This window comes from Aptenodytes forsteri, unplaced genomic scaffold (genome assembly GCF_000699145.1).
Source record: "Aptenodytes forsteri isolate BGI_AS27 unplaced genomic scaffold, ASM69914v1 Scaffold289, whole genome shotgun sequence".
In the NCBI taxonomy this organism is placed as follows: domain Eukaryota; kingdom Metazoa; phylum Chordata; class Aves; order Sphenisciformes; family Spheniscidae; genus Aptenodytes; species Aptenodytes forsteri.
The window spans coordinates 3,954,438-3,975,976 of NW_008795025.1; the positions used below are offsets into that span (position 1 = coordinate 3,954,438).

The 21,539-nt window shown below is 52.6% G+C and overlaps 1 protein-coding gene across 1 annotated transcript; it reads left to right on the forward strand.

Annotated features, from left to right (window-relative positions):
• Nucleotides 1–1,695: 1,695 nt before the first annotated feature.
• On the forward strand, nt 1,696–21,511 carry RGSL1 (regulator of G-protein signaling like 1). Its single transcript, XM_019471147.1, has 22 exons — nt 1,696–1,708; nt 2,579–2,661; nt 2,934–3,008; nt 3,788–3,917; nt 4,914–5,018; nt 5,345–5,506; nt 5,683–6,647; nt 7,222–7,284; nt 9,245–9,473; nt 10,144–10,260; nt 10,670–10,778; nt 12,118–12,311; nt 13,393–13,510; nt 14,027–14,123; nt 14,577–14,706; nt 15,750–15,930; nt 16,677–16,815; nt 17,459–17,583; nt 17,750–17,862; nt 20,594–20,689; nt 20,816–20,880; nt 21,461–21,511. Exons 1-22 carry the CDS (start codon nt 1,696–1,698, stop codon nt 21,509–21,511), a joined length of 3,360 nt encoding a protein of 1,119 aa, XP_019326692.1.
• Nucleotides 21,512–21,539: the final 28 nt, after the last annotated feature.

Genomic DNA, 21,539 nt, shown 5'->3' on the forward strand with positions numbered 1-21,539 from the left:
CTTTTGAGTCTTTCATATGTGAGACAGCCACCACGCCAGCTCATCCCTACCCCCCCTCCTCTCGTCTCTTGGGCTTAGCAGCAAAAATCCTTATGAATTTGTAATCGGAGCTACTCCTCCCCAGGGTCTCCCACAACTCCTTCCTGCAGCTCTGCCTGGCACCACTAGAATAAGCAGATATTTTGCGGCTCATGGCTTTGTTGTCACCACGAGGGCGCACATCCCACATGCACCACAAGGATGTGCACACCACCCACCGCTGTTAAAACCAACAGTTTCAAGCATTTGAATTAACGCAGTGTAGCCAGTGCCCTGCAGCGTGGCAGAACGTGACCTCCCCAGGGCACACGTGTGTGCACGGACAGTTCAGGCGTGATCTCTAACACACTTTCACAAGTCTCTGTCATGTCCCTCCTGGCCTGGTACAGCACCACAGTTATCCTCCTTGCACAGGGCAGCGCAGCAATGCACAAAGAAACGAGGTCACTTACTCGGGGTGATGGAGCAAGCCAGTGCCAGCAGCCCAGAACTGTCACCCTGGGGTCCCCAGCACCAGCCCCACAATTAATTAGGAGTCGTCCCTGTACTAATTGCGGCTGTGAAGTCACAAGCCCATTGCTGAGATGCAGAGCCCTGTTGCTGCTGGGGACAGCTTTGCATTCCTGATTTGACAGCGCCACCTCGTGAGGTGGCCCCGCTCTTGGGGAGCCTGTGGGGTGCAGGCAGCCGTCCTGCCCCACCGCTGCCCGCACCCGCTGCTGCCTACGCCCGCTCTGCACAGAGGTGGCTCCGGGGAGGCTGCACACCGTTATGTGTGTTTTAACCTGCCCGTGCCCACGCAGGTGACAGTAACAGGGCTTGCAGCCACAGCGACAGAAGGGGACATGACACTCAACGCAAGTGCGTTTTGTTAATGGCCAGACCGAGAAAGCTCAGGGCTTCTTAGAAACATGAGGTTGGCAGAGTCTATCCTGCAGCCCCCCCTTAGGCAAGCACAGAAGAGATGTCCAGTGCAAAACCCTTCCCACGCCCATCAACAGCACAGAGCCACAGACAAGCAGACCCACTTCCCTACTACAAGGCACATCAGAGCCCCCAGGCACGATGGTGCCCAAAACCTGGACAGCACTAGCAGCCCTGCCAGGTCTGACACCACGGCATTACAGACTGGGGGATCAAATACCCACCTTGGGAGCAGATTCCTCCTCCTGCCAGGAAAACAGGTCACTGCTACTGCAAGAGAGTTGTGCTTCCTTCTTTCTTTCTCCTCTTCCCACTGGAGGGTCTCCAAGGTTGGGTCTCGGTCCCAAATCTGATGAAGGAAGACAGCTAATAAGGAATCTGGGGTTGCTGTGTCTGGGGCAGATGTAGCAGGGTCTCCTGTGAAATTTCCATCACCACCTGAGCAGACACACTGACAACAACCATGCACGGTACCAAGGTGCTACCAAGAACCTGGTTTGAAGGCAAGAAGTTTGGCCAAGTGGGGAGAGGGGAAGGGTTTCATTTCAGGACTGCCCAAATGCGTCTGCAGGGCTGGTGATTAGAAAAGTGACATTTCCCTGAAGGACAGTAAAGAGGGAGGTGCTGAGAGCCCTGTGGTCCCCGAGAGCCCTGCGGCCCCTGAGGACCCACCAGGACAAGCGTGTCACAAGCAGCGTGGCACTCCGGAACACATCCCTGGGACACGGCAGCATGACGGCCACCGGTGAGTTACCTTTGCTAGAGGCTTCAGCCCCTCTAAGCGCACCCCAAAGGGGACAGGGGAAAAAAGCAACATTAGGCTTCTGAAACGTGGGTCCTCCCTGTGACACAGCTGTGCCTTCACACAAGTGAACATTTTCAAGGGCATCCACCCATCAGCAGGCTGATGCCAGCCCACACCCTTGCATCCAGATCTTTCAGACACAAATAAAACTTCACAGGATAGTGGGAGGTGTTGGGCACTACTGGCACGCTACCTAGATGTCCTGGGTGGATGAGGTGGGGGTTTGCAGTGACTGTCACTCTACCCAGAGCCACAACCTGCCTCCAGCCTGATGATGCCTGCTAATTTGGGGGAATTTGCTACCAGAACCTGAGCAAGAGGACTCGGAGGGCACCAAGGCAGTGGGACTGGAGCAGCACCACCGGAGCACAGCACACGTTTTCTCTCCATGATAGCAGGGTTATGCCTGCTGTCTGGGTAAGGTGGAGGAGCACAGCTCGTCCCCTCCAGCCACAGCACCTCCTTTCTCCTGCCCCACGGATGCCACTGCATTTGTGCCCAGCCTCCACGAACCATGTACCTTTGCTATTTAGGAAGCTGCCATTTGAACTTTCCAGCTCCTGAGTACAGCTGAACCTGGTGCTTTCCAAACACCCTGTGGCCACCCACCCAGAGCACATGGGTGGACCGGAACCCAAATTTCATGGACTGGCCCAGGTCCAAATCCTCCCGTGTGTGCACAGGATGAGCCCATACTGCACATCCCCTAGAGCTGTTCTGGTCCATCCTCTCAAAACTCATTTTTTGGTTTACATTTGTGTCACGCTTGGCAACACAAAGCCCGGGTAACTTTCTCTTCTCCCCTTGTAGCAACCATAGCCTCCATGGACATGGGGCTTCTGCTGAGAGATGACGTTTTTGTCGACTTTTTCAACACGTTTCTGAATCTTCCCGTAAGTCCACTGCACCATAAAGCCCAGGACCTTTCTGAGCTCTTTTCAGGTGAACTTTCAGCTTCTGTGGTGTTAGAGGCCCCAGGAAAATTGGGAATACACCACAGCCAGGCTGGAAAATGAGGGAAACCTGAGGACCTCGGCTTGGAGATAGAGGTCTGAAAGGAAAGACAATGCCCTTCTCTGTAATGAGGACTAACTAGAACAGCTGGGCTCTGGGCTCCCCTGCCACCCTTCATCTCTTTCAGCTCTCCCCTTTCCTTTCGATACAGGTTTTTGGCCAGACACCCATTTACATCAGCAGCATGGGCCGGTGGGACCTCTGGCCAGAGCTGCCGAGCCACCTGGTGAGAAAATGTCCCTTGCAAGGAGGGTGAGGAGGACAGAGGAAGGGCACAGGGCAGGGGAGGGAAGGAGCAGGTTTCTCATTGCCAAGGCCACTCTCTGGACCTCCTGTTTGTGCAGCCAGGGGATTATTACAAACCCAGGCATTATTTTGCTTTTGAGGCCTGAGAGGAGCACAAGCCATTTAAAGTCCTGGTGCGTGGACAGCTTATGGGGTGGGGTCCATCCAGCACTCAGTGAATATTGATAGCTGGAGTTAAGGAGAGCATGTGTGGTGGCAGGGAAGGAGGACACGAACGTCAGCCCCTTGTGTCCTGTATTCCTCCTGAATTCACCAGGAGCCAAGGTCCTGTTGATCCTCAAACTGGCTCAGCCCTCCCCACGGACATCCCACTTCCCCACAGCCACAAGCACCATTTGCGGTGCTCAGATCCCATAGCAAAAGGGAACCTGCTCCTCTCCGTGCTGCCAGAAAGCTGCTGTGCCTTCCTGCCTGGGGTCCGGGAAAGCAGGCAGGCTTGCCTTGCAGGCAGACATGCAGCACCGGGTCTCCCAGGTTTGCAGGCAGAGCTTGCAGGGATGCGGGCAGGTGCTATAGCTCGAGTTATCCCCCTTGTTTCTCAGCACGGGAATGACTTACATCGCCATCTAGCAACAGGGCACCTTCCCCTGCCTCTTTCCCCCATAGCAGGGGCCCATTACTCACCCTAATCCCCAGGCAAGAGATGGCTCCTTGCTCACAGCCTAATCTTCTCCTTGGGCATGGGGGGGTGCAACGCAGAATCCCAGCCCCCCGGCTTTACTGGCTTGGCTGAAAAAGCACCGCCTGCCTCACTTCTGCAAATCCAGCTTGTGCCTCCACCTCGTCCTCTGCCAGAAGCTCCTGGGTTTCATTCGGTCGGGGGAAGCAGGTGAGTCATCGCAGCACGGAGGAAATCGGAGCGGCTTCTTTGCTGCCACAGCAGGGCTTCCTCTTGCTGGGGCTGTCACGACCTGGTGCCTACCCAGCGGATCGTGCCTCTGCTCTGGGTTAAAAAGGCATTTCATGTCCCATTTTTAGGGATGCAGCAGATCCCAGGGTTTCCATGGGATGAGTGAGGCTTTACCCCACAGCCCTGTTACACAGGCTCGCTGCCTCCGTGCGGTTGAGCTGGAATAGCTGCTTCGCAGGGTTTACTATGCGGTTCATGGGTGGAGTGGGGCTGGAGAGAATTCTCAGGCATGGGAAACTGGGGTCCTGGCGTTTCAGGTTTGCTGCTATGCAGGGTGCCTAGAGCTCTCACACTGTATTGCGATATACTCCTCGTCTGATGCATTCTACATTGGGAAAACAGGCCTATGCTATGGTCTGTCCTTCCAGCAGCAAGTCTGAATTGTGCCCAGTTTACCCCTAAAATGAGCCATCTCAGCACAGCCAACTGCTTTGTCAGCCTGCATGTCAATGCAAGGGAAGGCTACTGGAAAGAAAGCTATGGCAGCGGGGATGCAAATTTTCATTTCAGAAAAATAAGCAATTCATCGAGGCTTGCTCCAGTGCCGTTTCTGAATGCATTGCTGCTTCTTCTCCAGTCGGGTTTAACCTCAAGTTGAAGGAGGTTGAGGGCAACCCCCGAACGCAGGCAAAAAAGACAGACATTTGCAAGGGGAAGAGGCACGATAGCTGGGCAGACTATCACCGACATGAGTGGGTTGTACTGCATCCTTTCAAACACCACATATGCAACCCACAATCCTGCCCGAAACTCCCCTTTCAGTGCAGTTTGCTGGTTTCCTGGCTCACAGCACTGCTGCCCTCTGGCAGCCTGTGTCAGGGAGGCTGGGGGGATGCTGGGGGGGTCTGGAGGGCTTTCTTGCGGGCTGCTCCTGCACGCACCCCCCAATGCCGTGCTCTGTACTCTCTCTGACAGCAAAACTGCTGAACTGGCAAAGCGCTGACCAGTGGCTGCTGGAGAAGTGCATCAGCGGGAGCCAGGGCATGTGGCGCTTTCAGGCCTTCGTTCAAGGAATGGCAGGTGGGCACGGGGTGCTCCGCAGCCCCTTCTCAGCCAGCCGTGGGCCAGCTGCCCAGCAGGACACCGGCACAGAGCTGAGGGCACGGGTAAGCACCTGTGGAACAGGAGACACTGCGACCCAGACGTGGCTTTGGAAGATGAGCCAGCAGCAGAGCCCCAATGTGGGCGCTGCACACTGGGGAAATGCATAGCCCTGGCTCTTCTCTACACCATTCCCTCAGTTCATCCAGGCGATCTTCTTTCTTTTTTAAAAACACAGGCTGCTTCACGCATCAGCGCGGCTTTCAGGAACTCCATCCAACTCCTGTCCCTTGTCTGATCCATAGGGGAAGAACTGACCAACTTCTGGCTCACCACCGAAAGGCTCCTGGGGCTTGACGAGTCAGATGCAAGGCAGAGGGACCTCTACCTGTCCTTGCTTCACAGACTGAAAGCCACTCACCTGCGTGAAGGCTCCAGCGTTGTCAGTCTCTGCAGGACCATCATTGGTAAGAAACATGAGAGCCGGGGACGAGCAGTGCCCTTCCAGCGAGGTGGACTTTCCTGGATGCTCCCAGGGAGATGGGATACCATCAGCAGCTTTGCTTGGCTGGGGAATTCCCCTGACACGAACAGATCTGGATGGAGCCAGCCCCCCCATCGTAATCCCCTGCATCCATTTCAGGGTCGCTGCTGAAAGCCAGACACGTTCAGCCCATCAGCACCAGGAGGGAGATCCTAAGCAAGATGCAGGAACGGGCCCTTTTTATGATTCAGAGTTACTGGCTCCCTAAATTCTTCATCCACTGCAAGATGGGCATGGAGGAAGAGAAATCGTGCTGGCCTCTGCTGCAAGAATATCAGGAGCGTTTATTATGGGCCAACTCGCAGGAGCCCTCAGGCTTTTCAGAGAATCTCTTCACGATGCATATTAGAAGGAGCCAGGGTTTGTCAGGGCCCTACTGCAGCAAGGTGGCCAAAGCAGAGATCTGGACTCTGGTCCAGGAGGGAAGAGACACCCAAGAAGTGAAGATGCCCAGTTTTCAGGTGCAACCAGAAAGGCAGCTAGGGCCAGCTGGGAGCACAAAGGCATCACGTCTGGATAAGGATGTTTTGGGATCAATTCCTCAGCAGTCAGAGCATCCTGCAAACACTGCCTTTGGAGGCAAAGGAGGAGCAACCTCTCCCAAAAGGCCTAGACCCAATGCAGAGCAGGTCCTTCATCTGGAAGACCTCTGTGAAGAGAAAGTCCTCCCTAACCTGCGTTCCTCTGCACCTCTTGTCCAGCTGCCATCCCTGAAAAAGCTGGTCAAGACCTTGAGTTTCCTTCCCTGGGCCCTTAGCGCTGAGACTTGCGCAGGACGGCCTTTCAGGGACTTCTTGAAGCGCCAGGACCGGTCCACGGAGACTAATCTCCTGGACCTGTGGCATGACCTGGAGGAATTTCTGCCCGTGGTGCTGGACCCCAGCAGAGAAAACAGTTTCTTCCTGCGTCATTTCATCGGGGAGAAGATATGCAAGACCTACCTGGAGGAGGGCACCATTCAGCAGCTTCCCTTGGAGACCAGGACTCTCAGGAGCTTGCGGAACCATCTGATGTCTGGAGAATTCTCCCCCTGGATATTCAGAGCCCAGAAAGAGATTTGCGAGGTACAGAACGGTGCTGGCAGTGGTCAGGCTGGGAGCAGCTGGCATTGGCACCCGTGGGCTGGTGTGAGGGCTGTAGGCATGTTTAAGAAGAGAGGTATTTGGAAAATGAAGGTGAAAAGAGATTAGGAAGGGAAAAACTTACAGTTGCAAGCCACCTTGCACTGGAACCAGTGACCAAGATGAGCCAGGCCAGTGGAGAGGAGCATCCTCACTGGCTTGCTGGGCAGTGGAGCAGAGGTGAGCAGTCATTTAGCAGCTGGTGACCTTGGTTGTTAGATGCACATGCCAAGGGCCAGGGGATGGCAGGGCAGTGGCCATCCTTTTGCATCTGAGTTGCTGGTTCCAGCGCAACACAAGTAAAACACATTTACAACCAAGCCCTTCTGGGCAGCCTCTGAGCAGCCCAATGGACCAACCTGGGTGTACAGCTCCTGGCAGAGCTGTCCTAGGCATCTCAGCGAGGTGTAACCTGCCCACGGCATCTCCACTGCGACCTCAGGGTACGGTGGGGCTGGCGGGTGGCGGTTGCTGCTGGAGCACTGACTGAGGACAACCCACCTTTGCTCTTCCTCAGGTGCTCTGCTGCTTCTACGAGGAATTTCTGGCTGATGATGACAGGACATTCCTCCAGTTTATGGTAAAGGGGATGCACGGGGGACATGGGCATCCTCATGGGGTGTGCAGGCACCAGTGGGGATGTGAAAAGTTGGAGAGAGGGAGGGAGGGAGAAGCCCAGCATTAGCTGCAGTGGTCCAGCATCCCACGGTGTGCCCCAGCCAACGCTGCCACAGGGCAATATGGCAGAGCCTGTGCTGCTCCAGCTGCCCGGAGCAATGATCCTCAGCTCTTCCACCACAGCATCCCGTAAGTCAGCAGCACTGCAGGCACGCCCTACAAGAGCTCCCCTGAGACGAGCCATTACCCAGCCCAAAAGCAAGGAGAAACTTAAACGCAGTCTTTCAGGGTAGGCGGGGGTAAGACCAGCAGCAGGCAGTGCACTGGGTAACTGCCTCATGGTTTCCCACTTCTGGGAATTAACTCTCCCCCTTTTTTCCTTGCCCACAGCAAATACTGCTATTAATGTGACTCATGTGCAGACACACATGCGTATGTCCCTGTCCCAGCATGAGTGCCTGGCCAACACGCTGGGGGAAGAGGGCATGCAGCCTTTTAGCCTATGATTTAACCACGATCAAGCTTTCCATATATTTTTTCCACTGTTAAAGGGATATTTTAAGAAAGCAGAGTCATACAAGCACTCATCTTCCTGGACTATTATCCCTCCTGGCAGCAGCAATCCCACTAATACCTCATGTTTATCAACACCCTAAACGCTAGCCTTACACCAGGAAACCTCCTCACAAACCGAAACCCCCAAGCATCCCACCTGCATTCCTGCACAACCTATGCAGGCCATTTTGCTCACTGCAGACGGTGTTCTTCAAACCAATCGTTAGGCTTTTTCCCCAAACTGCAATGTAAAATCAGCAGCTGATCCTGGAAATGGTAAGGAGAGGCTGTCAGGGCTAGTGCCCCCAAAGACCTGGCTCACAGAGATGCCAGCATCTCAGTCAGCGAGAGCTGAGCATTTTGGAAGAGTCAGCTGGCAGTTCCTGACCCTGATTCATTAAATGCTCTTGGTTGTAAGTTAATTAGCTGCCTAGGTTTTTAAGCATCTTTTGTCAAGGAAATTACCCCTCAGAGCACAGACCTTGTCTGGGAATGCAATTAGCACTTCAGCAGGTGTCGAGGCCATGCTCTCTGCGGGCACCATCCCCTAAGCCAAACTCCTCCCAGGTCTCACTGCACTGATGTCAGGGGAACTGCTTGGCGGCTTAGCAGGGTTATTTTTGGTGCTTGCTCTCAGCAGCGTGTATCAGTCAGAAACCAGCCACTCTGACCCTGCTGCTTGGCGAGTCATGCAAACTGCCCGTGGGGAGGGCCAAAACCTGCAGGAGGGTCTCAGCAGGGGGCAAGGGAGGCACTCCCAGGGCACCGGCCAGAGCCAGTCCCAGGGATAGAAGCCAACCAAAAAGGGCACACGACGTTACCTGTCTGACGGGGACACCTTCAGGGTTGTTTTTAGCCCTCCTGGGTGGATGGGACCTCTTCAGGAAAGCTGCTGCCTTTGCTGGCAAGCCGTTGTCTGGACTACCTGGGGGACCTGCTGCGTGTCCCTGGTACATCCTAGCTGCAGGCAGATGTGAACACGTTACCGTCTGACGGGGACACCTTCAGGGTTGTTTTTAGCCCTCCTGGGTGGATGGGACCTCTTCAGGAAAGCTGCTGCCTTTGCTGGCAAGCCGTTGTCTGGACTACCTGGGGGACCTGCTGCGTGTCCCTGGTACATCCTAGCTGCAGGCAGATGTGAGCCAGCTTTAAGCAGCTGCACGGGTAGGTTTAAGGTCTTTGCTGACCTTTGTGCTCACGTAAATTTCTTCCAGACAGTTTAAAGCTAAAGCAGAGATCTAACTTGGGTAGGTTTGTACTCTAAGGCACAGTAAAACATGCAGGTAGCCCATCAGGCACAGTGCAGGAGCAGCTCCTCAGATAGGGTATGTGCTCTGTGCGATCACCCTCTACTCTTCTCACTGTAGTCTCCACAGAGCAATGTCCCGATGCCCAAGGTGCAAGGCCACGCTGTTGGGAAAGATGAATGTTTCCTCCTGTCCCAGCGGATAAACCAGTCCCTGAAGCTGAGCCAGGCCTTGCATGGCACGAGGAACTTGGAAGGTCTCTCCTCCGAGCACTGGCGATTAATTGCCACTCAGGACCTCCGGAAAGGGGGCTCCATCCAGGCAGAGGTGGAACCTCTCCTGTGCAGCACTGGTAAGAGGAGGTTCTGAATTTCTGCTGTGGCTCATGTTGGCTCAGGCTGATAAAACATATTTTGTGCACCCATGGTGACCAATGCCCCTAGCGCACAGATGCATTGCTATATTGCTGACAGGGCATGGACATCATGGAGTGGGTTGGGACAGGGTATCTGGGAGCCATCAGCTGTAATTCAAGCTTTGGCAGTGACCTATGGGCCAAATTCCCTCCTGCCAGTACCAGAGGCACCGTATGCCACGTCCTTGCACTGGCCTGGGTCACCAGATCAAATGGAGGCTGCAGCAAACTGAAACCCAAAGCCAGCAACAGCCACCATCACCCCACTTCCACATCTTGACCTTCTCCTGTGGACGCTGGGACTGGCCATGCTGGTGTAACACCTCAGCTTTCTCTTCTCACATCATCTTTTGAGAATGACATCAAGTTTCTGGGCACCTGCTGGTGCACTGAGAGTGACAGCAGTCACCTGTGGCAACCCTTAAGTAGCTTGTGGGGCCTCGGTCATACCTGAGAAATGCAGTGTCACGGGTAGATCATGGGAACAGGACACACAAGGGGAAAGGAAAGGTGAGTAACAGTCACAATACAGCGCTTGCAGCAAGTGCTGAAGGGCTGTCGTAGCCAGAAGGAATGAACATGGGATCTGTCCCCTCTTCTCTGTCTGATGCAGACTCCCAGAAGATGATGTCATATGAGCTGGCTGTTCAGAAACCCTCGCTGGCTGTGGATAGCCCAAGCAAGGAAAATGAGCTTCTGTGTCTCAAAAGCCCATCACTTGGTGAGTCCAGCCTGAGCAGGCTAGAAGCCTGGCTCCCAGCCATCACACCCTTGCAGGTGCTCCAGTATACCCTTAGGCGACTGGACAAGCAAGGGTCGTCCCTGCTTGCATCCCATCATCCGGTAAAACATCTCCAGAATGAGAGAGAGGCCTAGCTACCCTTGAAAGGCTTGTGTTTTGTGGTGTTAATCCAGCCAGAGAGGGTGGGAGTGGGAGGGCTTTTCTGAAGCAGGTCCTGAGGAGGTCAAAACCATGCAGAGGTGCTGGACACAGCACCCAGTGCCTCCTGAGCCAGGCTCACCATGCAGACATCAGCATGGTGGCTCTGCAGTCCTTTGCCCTGCGGACAGCTGTGAGCAGGCTCTGGCTGTCGCCTGAGGAAGGGGCCAACCCTGTTCTGTGCCCACAGCCACTGAACCCAAGAACAGAAAGAAGAGGACTGTTCCCATAAGAAAAACCAAATCAAGCGTTACGAAGTCCACCACTGTTGCAGTAGAGAAGCCATCTAGAAGACCCAGGTCTGGCACCTTGCAGCGCAGGGCTTTGCTGTTTTTTGCTACTTCCACTCTTTCAGGAAGCAGATTTTTCCCAGTGCTTTTCTGTAGTGCCACTGCTCCCTGCTTCATCATTGGGCCCTCTCAGATGTTGGCATGGGTGGTCTGTGGGTCTGAACTGTAGAGTTACCAGGGAAAGGAGAAAAATGTTTTAACAGCCCCAACCCCATAGTTCAGATTTACTCTTCACATCTTGCGCATGTCTCATGCACTTCATCCTCAATCACTCCCTGGCATGCCACCTGTACTACAGCCGGGCAGCTCTCAGATTCCCAGAAAAATCACGTAAAATCACCCTGTGACCACACTTAAATCTCTGTACTCGCTGACTGCGTGAATGTCCATGTGGCTCATGTCTCACCTCCTGGGAATACTCCAGATTTGAGTCCTCGCAGCTCCACATTGGGATATAAACGGTAACCAGGACGCAAGCCCTGAGTAGGAGGAGCTCTTATTGTTTATTGTGAAAGTCAGTCTCGGGAGCCACACTTAAAGAAAATATTTGACCCAGTCCACTGATCTTCAAATAAGGGCTTGCTAACCTCATAAATGACCCAAAATCCCAGTCCACTCCCAGCTCTGGTTTTCCAAAGCTCTGCTGAATCTTTTCAATGTAGCTGTCCTCTGGCTTTACATCTGTCGATAACCTCCTGATCTACCAGTTGCAAGTAGCAAGGGTTTTCCACTCCAGAACACCCTCTCCATGGCCAAATGCATGAAGCCCTCTGCCATCCAGCAGCAAATTATTGTGTATTCTCGGCAAGTGCCAGAGGGGAGCACAACTTCCTCCTCCCACTAGTCCTTCCAGGCGCCCCATTCTTACCTGCCTCCTTCCCCTGGTCTCTGCGGGGCTGCCCAGTCCATTTGCAGGTTCTGAGGTCTCCATCACAGACCCAAAGTCCTGCCTTCTTCTTGACTCCCTGGGTGAAGCCTCCTCTTCAGGCTGAGACCAGTTCCTTTGGATACATGGCAGCAAAGCTGTTGGGCAGGTGCACCTATGGCAGAAAAGAAACAGCTTGTCAGGAGAATCCCTCCCCAGATTCCCAACGGCTCGGTGGATGATGATCTTAAAGGTCTTTTCCAACCTAAATGATTCTATGGGCAAGACAGACAAGGGAGGCTGTGCTCCATCAGTACCTTTACTGGCTCATCTGCTTCACAGATCCCACGCACCACTCATCCACGTTTCTAGCTCTTTTCAGGTGTCTCTCTCTTGTTGAAGAAAGCAGCACAGAGGTCCTGGCTATTTTCCAGGTCACTGGTGGCACAGAGATCACATATCCTGGTGTCTCCTCCTCCACAGGGACTTCGTGAAAGTGCTGCACAACCCTGCCCACCTGCAGTTCTTCAAGCAGTTCCTCAAGGAGCGCAATGCAGATGAACCACTGCGTTTCTGGATGGCCGTGGAGAAGGTAGTCACAGAGACCAACCCCAAGACGAAGAGCTTCCTCATTAACAGCATTGTCAGAAATTATTTCCGTGCCGAAATCCCAGCTGGTAGGTGCCCTCCCACCTCGCACTTTACTCCATTCATGATGAAAGCCTCTTTTCCCTGAGCTGGATGCTGGTTGCAGATTTTATATCCTCCTGCAGGGACCTGCCAATTCTCCTTTCCCGTCCAGTGGAGCATTTATTTGCTGAGGCCTTCCACTGCCACTTATATTTCCAGGAAGGCGGTCTACTTCTTTGGCAGGATTTACTGACCAAGACCTGCAACATGCAATTCCTGCAGTGGCAGAAATAGCTCTTCCCTATCTTGTCTCCTTTAGATGCTCTTGGAGTCACAGCTTCACTCCCAAAGTATGCAATTAGCACAGTATGGAAAGGTGTGCTGGTTTTGGCTGGGGTAGAGTTAATTTTCTTCATAGTAGCTAGTATGGGGCTATGTTTCGGATTTGTGCTGGAAACAGTGTTGATAATACAGGGATGTTTTTGTTATTGCTAAGCAGCACTTACACAGAGTCAAGGCCTTTTCTGCTTCTCACACCACCCCACCCGCGAGTAGGCTGGGGGTGCACAAGAAATTGGGAGGGGGCACAGCCGGGACAGCTGACCCCAACTGACCAAAGGGATATTCCATACCATATGTCATCATGCTCAGCATATAAAGCTGGGGGAAGAAGAAGGAAAGCAGGGACGTTCAGAGCAATGGTGTCTGTCTTCCCAAGTAACCATTACGCATAACAGAGCCCTGCTTTCCTGGAGATGGCTGAACACCTGCCTGCCCATGGGAAGCAGTGAATGAATTCCTTGTTTTGTTTTGCTTGCGTGTGCGGCTTTTGCTTTACCTATTAAACTGTCTTTATCTCAACCCACAAGTTTTCTCACTTTCACCTTCCGATTCTCTCCCCCATCCCACCAGGGGGGAGTGAGCGAGCGGCTGTGTGGTGATTAGCTGCTGGTTGGGGTTAAACCACGACAAAAGGAAAAGAGATGAGACAACCAAATTGGACAAACAGCAGACAGGGCAGGCAGAGATGGGACAGGGTGCCACTTGCAGGTGTGAGGGTAGGAAGAGATGCCATGGTGGCTCAGGTGTGGCTGGCAGCGGCAGGCAGTGACCGCACTTCTCTTCCAGAGGAACAGTTGGACTGCCACACTTCTATCATCAGAGAAATAAAGGATGCTGAAGTAGTCAGCCCCTTCATGTTGATGACAGCACAGATCTTCATCCAGAAAGCAATGGAAAAACGATGGTGAGGACCTGCATTGAGCTGGTTCCTAAGTCCAGTGGTTACACAAACACATCCTTCCCATGGGAACCCCAAGGTGACAGACAGCACCTGCTACAAATATATTTCCCTATGAACTATCAGCCGGTGCATCAAAATCCCAGCCAGGCCCTCACCCCAGTAAAACTGCTGTTGCAGCTGCTGATGCATTTACTTGTGCAAGGCCAGCAGGGCTTGTCCCATGGGGACCAAATCACTGTTGGGCTTGCAGACTTCTGGACTAGAGGAGGAAACACGCTGCAGATAAGCAGGGTGGACACTCCCAAGCCTGCTACATGCAGAAACAGAGCCCAAGGGAGGGGATCCAGCCACCCATCCCTTTCTCCAACCTCCTCCAGGAACAGAAGTCCTGTGGGACCCCAACCCCAGGGCTATCCCTGTCAGCTGCTCCCCCTACTTAGCCACCCTCCCACCAAACCACTGCCCTCCCCATGCGTCTGGCTGCCCTTGATGCTCTCTGTCTGATCTCCCATCCGGCAGGTTTAAAGAGTACCAGGACCTGTTCCCCCTGAGCAATATGCCTAAGTCTAACCTTCATTTGAAGCATGGGATTGGGAACTTCATGACAGACAAGCTGGTAAGGAAAGACCCTCTCTGCTGGCAGGCTGAGGATGTTGTCCAGGCAAGAAAGAGAGGAGATGCTGTGGGTCAAGCGGTGCTCACATGAATGGGGTGAGGGGGTCAGACTTGGAGGGTTGCAAAAAGGCAGCTGATAGGTAAAGCCTCACTCCTACAGGCTCTGGAGTCCTGCTCCATGCAAACTCCACCTGATTTGGTCAGGACTGGCCAAGTGATTCACACTATCACCTATATTCACCAGTGAAACCCAGAAAAACCAGAAAGCAAAGATGATGGCTGGGTCACAAATCCCACTGCCAAGGCTGGGCTCTGGTGCTCCAGCTCACGGTGGTGGGTCCAAATGGGAAGGCTCTGTCTCACTTGTCTGGGAGCAAGCCCTATCGCTGCAGCCAGGGGCTGGCTCCCCAGGGCTCTGCCGCTGGCTGACGCAAGCTGTGCTGTGTCTCCGCAGCGGTGGGCCTGGTATGCCATTCATGACATCGTCAGGAGCATCTGCAAGTTCCGGAGGGAGATGGACAATGACAAACACCGTGCGGAGTTTGAGGACTTTCTCCGGCGGGAACTAGGAAATGAGGAGGAAAGTATGACTAGACTACTGCCACCCACTTTCCTCCCTGCCCAAGACAGTCCTGGGTTTAAGCAGAGAAGTAAATGGAGGAAACCTGTGGCTCATCTCCCATCCCCATATGCTGACTTAGTTTTCTCTGCTGGAGGCATATAAAGAGCCAGAAGAGCAGGTGTCTCAGGATGCCAGATATTGCTGTGCAGAAATCTGCACACTTAGGCGCTGGAGTTGGGAGATGAGGTCCAGAATTTTGCACAGGCAACATGCACACATACACATTCATGCACTATCTGGTTTTCTGATATGGGTGCCCCATGATGCTGTTGCATCTCTCTCAAGCAATAATGTATATGCAAGTTTGCATCCCTTCCACAAAACACAGGAGGCAGTAAATGAAGCTAAGGTGACACAGGCCAAAAATAAACAAATGGAGATGGTTTTCCATGCAACAGGGAGATGAACTACAAAGTGCTTTGCCAAAGGATTGTAGATCCTGAAAGTTTACACACAGGTTTGAGAGGAGGCTGGAAAAGCTGTTAGAAAAGAAATCCACTGAAACTGCTAAATACACAGAAAGCCCATCTAAATCAAGAAGTCCCTGGAAATGAAAACGTTTGGAAGCTGGAGAATATTGTATATGGGGGAAGTAACACAGATGTTTTACCTTTCCTTCTAACTAGTTATCTGCTTCTGGCTTCTGTCAGGGACAGGATAACAGTGAGGCAGACAGGCAGACTTTTGATCTAATGTACTGTGGCCATTCCCTATGAAAACAATGAACATAGGCACTCCATGAGTGCAAGGAGGAGGATGGATGGAGGGGGTTACTAAGCTAGGAGGAAGGCTGCACACTGGATGGGTCTGAATTCCCTGGAGAGCCTGGCTGCAGGAAGGCTGTATTCCACCTAGGTAGAAAGACCCTCAGCAAATTACTTGCATGCAGGAAAAGCAAGCACAGGCAAGGTGAAGGAGCAGGGTATAGCTGGGCATCTGATGCTGAGCTAGCCTCAAACCCGGTGCTGGGAGAAGCAGAACACAACAGCTCTTCCCCTCTCTCAGACTTGCCCATCAGCTCGATGCAGAGCAGCAGCACCACGAGCACTTTCCGCTCCCACACAGCCTCTGCCAGCACCCCACCAGACAAGGAGGTGGAACTAGTGAAACGCCACCTGTTTGACAGCCAGCTCATTACCATCAACTTCCTCGTTGACGACCTCCGCTTTTATCTGGAGATCGACAAGTAAGTTCCCTTTCCACCAGGTGCAGGCACCACCAGTCTTCCTTGGCTCTGGCCCAAACCCTTCCTGCAGATAGAGCCCATCTCCTAGCAGGGGATAAAGCCTGGTCCATGGATTTGTTAGCACACACTAAGGTCTGTGCTGCCACCCTTAAACTCCTATCAACACCTCTATGCAAGGCTGGACATCACATTGCAACAAGAGACACAACCAAAGTCTCACCCCATAGCTGTCTACATCTAATCTGCTCATGGTTACCTGCCCCTGGAACCCCCAAAAGCCTCCATTTCGACCACAAAAAGTCCCCTGGCTCAGGGTTCCTGTTTGGGTATCCTAGAAGTGCTTTTGGTTTGGTAGTCCCAAGCAACCTAACATATTGCCTACACCTTTCTTGACGTGCCAGTTGTGGCATTTCTCCATTGACTTTGTCCAGCTCCCTGACAAACCTGTAAGAGCAAGCCATGGCTGATGCACAACAGCCCCACAGTTAGCACACCCCCACATGCGCAAGACCAGTGTGGTCCCCTCTTTTCCTGAAGAAGGGCAAACGTCACATCCTCCAGGTGAATGCCACGACCACGAGGGCGATAGAAGAGGGAAGTGGCTTTTTATCCCACCTGTTTCACTGTTCCACACCTCATGGATTGCTTTTTCTGACCCAGTAAATACGGAGCTAAGGCAGAACATGACTGTCTAGCCTAGCAGTCAGAACACTTGTCTCAGAGCAAGACCCCACATGCCTTTGCAGGTTTTCCAGGCTGGCTGATTCAGTTGAAGCTCTGGCAGCCCGCAACATGCAGTCAGAAAAGGAAGTTGCCTTTCTCAAAAGGAAAGTTGCCATCATCAGCAAACTCTTCCTGAACTCCGATATTCCCCCAAAATTGCGGGTAAGATTCTGGGACCCACCCAGCAAGGCTGAAGGCTGCTGTCCGCTCATTGCTCAAGACCATTGCATTGCAGCTGTGAGCAGTTGTGGGGAAAGGGGAACCAGGCAGAGGTTTGGATCTGCTCCAGCCAAGCATGCTATGAAGCTTCAGAGCATGCTCTGATGCTTGGGACCTCCACTTGGGCTCCATGGGCTGGGAACCGATCCACCACCAGACCCATGCTAGCACTTGACCCAGGCAGATTGAGAACAAGTGAGTGGACAAGGAGATGGTGAAGTCCCCTACCTGCTGGAGAAATGCCAGGGCTGAAGCACCAGGATGGGTGCTGCACTCCACCAATTCAGTCCTTTCAGTCTCCAGAGGTCAATGTCACCATCATCCTCTCCCTACTGCACCCACCTCTTCCCCTACAGTAGCCATGGCTCTGCCTATCTTCCCTTTGGAAAGCACAGCACAGTGCTTTCCACAGAAATCCAGGGGTCATCCCACCCTTGTACCTGGGACAATTGGCCAGGATGTAACTAGTATCTGTTCTTAGAGATTGCTGAAATGCAAGGTGGGGTCAGGGAGAGAAACATGCCTCTAGGGCCTACCAGGAGTGCTGCAAACTGCTTTGGTTAATCAAGGTCTCTTCTTTGGCCAGGTAAACATCTCTGAAGAAGAGAGAGATTTAATCTGGAGTTTATCTTCCAAGGGGCTACTGAACCGCATGCTCTACCACAGGGCCAAGGTCATCATCTTCCCCATCCTGATGCACTTCTGGAGAAGGTACCTATCCCCTCTCTCCCAAGGTGGGGGAAGCTCTGTGGACGCCAGCCTTTTTCTCCAGCCACTTATTCCTCTGACATGATGAAAATGCAGATGAGACACAACCCAGGAGCTCAGCTGTAGATGTCTGTTTGGAGGTTTGCTGTCTTCAGTATTTCTCATACAGGTTCTGCACCTGGAAGGCGATGAGGAGCTTTCGGGTCTCCACGAAGGACAGGGTGCCAATCTCTTTGCCCAGTACAAAAACCTCCTCCGAATCATCTGACATCTACAGTCCAAGTAAGCTGAGTGCCTGTCCCTCTGCTCCACATTTGTCCTCAGACTTGTTCTTCCAATGCAGAGATGTCCAGACCTGGGCTTTCGGTGTCCCACAGGGTTCCCCTTAAAAGAACCAAACTCCCTCACACAGCCGCTTCACATAGCTTTGAGGACATATGTGGTGCAGGCCTATTAGAAAATGAAGCATCTTTGAAACCATTCCTTCCCCTCAACTTCAGTCAAAATTGCCCAGTGGGTTTTTAGAAATTTCTTTGGGGAATAGGGAAGTGGGTGCAGAGACTTCACAAGCAAAGAGCTGTTGCATAACTCGTTTACTTCGAAAACCAAGTTAAAAATACTCTCGCACACACCCTAAAACAGAAATAAAGCAACTAATCTTTCGGGTTACAAGTCAGATGGGAGCAGGAAAAGAAGAACCATGCAGCTAAACACCAGGCTCAGCAGCATTACATGGAGGATGCTTTGAACATCTGGAATGGAGAAAGTTTCATCAGGATTTGATGTGACACTCACTAGGACATCTCCAGGGAAAGAGAAAGATCCCCCCCCCCCCCCCCCAGAACCATGCAGCTAAACACCAGGCTCAGCAGCATTACATGGAGGATGCTTTGAACACATCTGGAAGAGAAAGTTTCATCAGGATTTGATGTGACACTCACTAGGACATCTCCAGGGAAAGAGAAAAACCCCCCCCCATTTGTTTAGTTTCAATACACGGAATAACTCTAAACTGAAAAACGAAAAACAAGTGGTGCTAAGTGCTGTCAGTCTGCCTGACAACCTGGCTCCCTGACTGAATATTCAATACACGGAATAACTCTAAACTGAAAAACACAAAGAAAGTGGTGCTAAGTGCTGTCAGTCTGCCTGACAACCTGGCTCCCTGACTGAATATTCATTTGGTAATTGTCTAATTGATTTTTGATTAAAGGGGAAACCAAAATAGGCACGTATTAATCTTGCTTTGATGGTCGAGTGGGTGTCAGCAAGCCGATGTTCTGTTCTCTGTCATTTATCACTGTCAAGTTCTGGTTAAAAATCAGCAGAGTTGTAAGATTTTGATACCTACAGGCAGGTGCTTGAGCTACGGCTCCGTGGCCGAGCTGCAGTAACAGACCCCCGTGCTGGTGTGCTCCAAGACTGCCAAGCCATGTCTATTAGCTCAAACCACACCACACCTTGAGTTATCCCCTGGATAACATGCAATGTTCAGCTTGAGTCGCCACCTTGCTACAGAGCCTCACTGCACTTCTAGGGCCTTCTCAAATATAGCTGTTTTAATGCAAAAGCCTGTTGCCATCAGAAAAAACAGACAAAACCTAACTCATTACACATGTATTCCCAGCTAGTGACAAGCCAGAAACGTCATGTTACACAGGACCTACCTGCTGTGTTGTCTGGGACAAAGACATGTGTTTACCAAGGCCTTCAGGAAACCACTGGGGAGAGACGTTCAATCAGTGCAAACTGTTGCAAGGGTTCAGACCGTCCCACCACTGCCCAAGCAGTGCAGCCTGTATTTAACTAGACAGAGCCTCAGCGCGAGTGCACTGAGATACTGCTCTGGAGAGACAGCAGGGGAACATGTAGAAAAGACTGTGATCTCACATGGACATTAATCCTGCAGTGAATGTCCCTGGGACAACAGTTCCTCGTAGCACCTCATGGGGACAAATAACCAGAGCCAGGCAGGTAAAATCCCTCAGCTCCGGTGGTGTGTCATGGGAAGAGATGTGTGATCTCTCAGATCTGTCCCATTTCTCCTGCCCTAGCCTGCGTGGCTGGCACGTTCAGCCTGGTTGAGTAGGTAGGGCAGAGCTGTACCTGTGAGGTGCAGCGCAGGCTGGCTCCTGCTCTGCATTGCCTACCAACCTGCAGGCAGCCTTGACTGCCTGCAGCACTCTGACTGTCAGAGAGGAGCAAACCAAATCAGCATGCAACCCAAAAATAGCTGCTGTTTCTGACTGCGCTAATGCCTGTGCCACCTTTTGCTCGGGACACTTTCTGCACCTTACCACACTTTCACCAATGGCCTTTATACAAGGATCTTGCTTTTTTGACCTTTAGATAAAAAGCTTTCTTTTCAGCTGGGAAAAATTGGTTATGTTGTCTTTAAAAGGCACTAAAATTGCTAGGGAAGATACCTGTAATTCCAGAGAAAACCTCCTATCGCCCACTTCTTGCTTTTCTCTTATTTTGAGGGTTGCTGCTTTGCGCAGACGCAGTGTGTGCACAGCTGGGAGGGTGCCAGACATGAATCCATCTCCCATCACCAGGCGTCACTGTAGCACTGTCTGGGCCTTTACACAGAGCAGAGGGGCCAGTCCTGCCGAGACTGGACATACTGCCTGCACCCCACTTCATGGGCATGAGCACAGAGCTCTTCTTGGGAGAAGCCACCCATGCGGGCACAAAGTTGAGAGCACATCTATGCGTGGGGGCAGCTGTGCACACACATCCCCTCGTCTCTCCAAATGCCATTTCCTTGCAAGCCTCCCATCTGCCACCCAGGACCCCCCAACGCTGCAGCAGAGCCAGGGTGGGACATGTCACCCCTGCCCTCCAGCCCCCAAACAGCTTTGCAGTCAAGGAGATCTGGGTAACTCATGTCCTTGCTCAACCACCCTTCCTTGACCTCCATACAAGCCCTATGGGATTGTATGCTGTCCTCCCTCATTTGCCATCAGAGCACTTGCCACACAGTACCGCTTCATCTCTTGTCCCTCACCAGGCAATCACACTATCATTGTCTTCACGCTCCTGAAGGGGGTCCAGATCCTCCTGCCACAGCCCCAGAAGAAAATGGAGCCATTGGAGGAGCAAAAAGGTGAGCCAGGGCTGAAAGGAGTGCTCTTGCTCTCAAGGGGAGCTCCAGCTGCCGGGATGGGAGCTGGGCTTTAGGGCTCCCTGCATCAGTCCATGATAGTAAGTTTGTGCATGTTGTTTTTCTCAGATTCAGATAAAAGTCTTGAGAAAAGGCTCTCATTCAGCAAGTCTTTCTCCTGTCCTACAGAGCAGGTAGGTGGTCGCAGAGGCAGTCTACCTCCCCCAAACCACACCAGCACAAGCATATGGAGCAGCAGAGCTATGACTCCCCTTAAAACCCAAAGGCCAACTGGGTGGGTCTGTGCAGGATGCTGGTCACCCCCACAATCTCCAGTAACGTTCACAGAAAATCCCCAGTTGCTGCACCTCTCTGTGCCCTGAACACCCCCCCGGGAGCACACAGCAGTGCTGTTCATCCCTGATCACCCGCACCCTGCCTCCATCAGCAGTGGCCACTGATGCAACATCTCTCCTTTCCCTGCAGGCACCAAGGGAAGGACAGACCTCCGAGGAAGAACAGACCTCCCAACCTATCATCCACACTGAACAGGACAGGAGTGTGCTCCAAGAAAGCTGAGCAGTGGGGACACACTGCATAGTTTGCACTTAATCAGCAATAGGACCTAAAAATAAAACAACTCACAGCATCCCCCAGCCTGCCTGGTAACACAGTGCAGCAGCTTGCACCTCTGTGACCATGGCAGGGATGTGCCACAACACATTTCCACCCAAGGAGATACCCTTGTCCACATGACCATCTCTTTCCTCACAGGTATCTGTAGAAGACCGCATTGCCCATAGCTGGGACCCAGTAACAGTGTAAATAAATCACACTGGGTGTGCAGCACGAC

Coding starts and splice junctions, on each gene's coding strand:
- RGSL1 (XM_019471147.1), top strand. Junction 14,707..15,749: donor ACTAGGAAATGAGGAGGAAA/GTATGACTAGAC, acceptor CCCCTCTCTCAG/ACTTGCCCATCAGCTCGATG. Junction 20,690..20,815: donor GCCATTGGAGGAGCAAAAAG/GTGAGCCAGGGC, acceptor TGTTTTTCTCAG/ATTCAGATAAAAGTCTTGAG.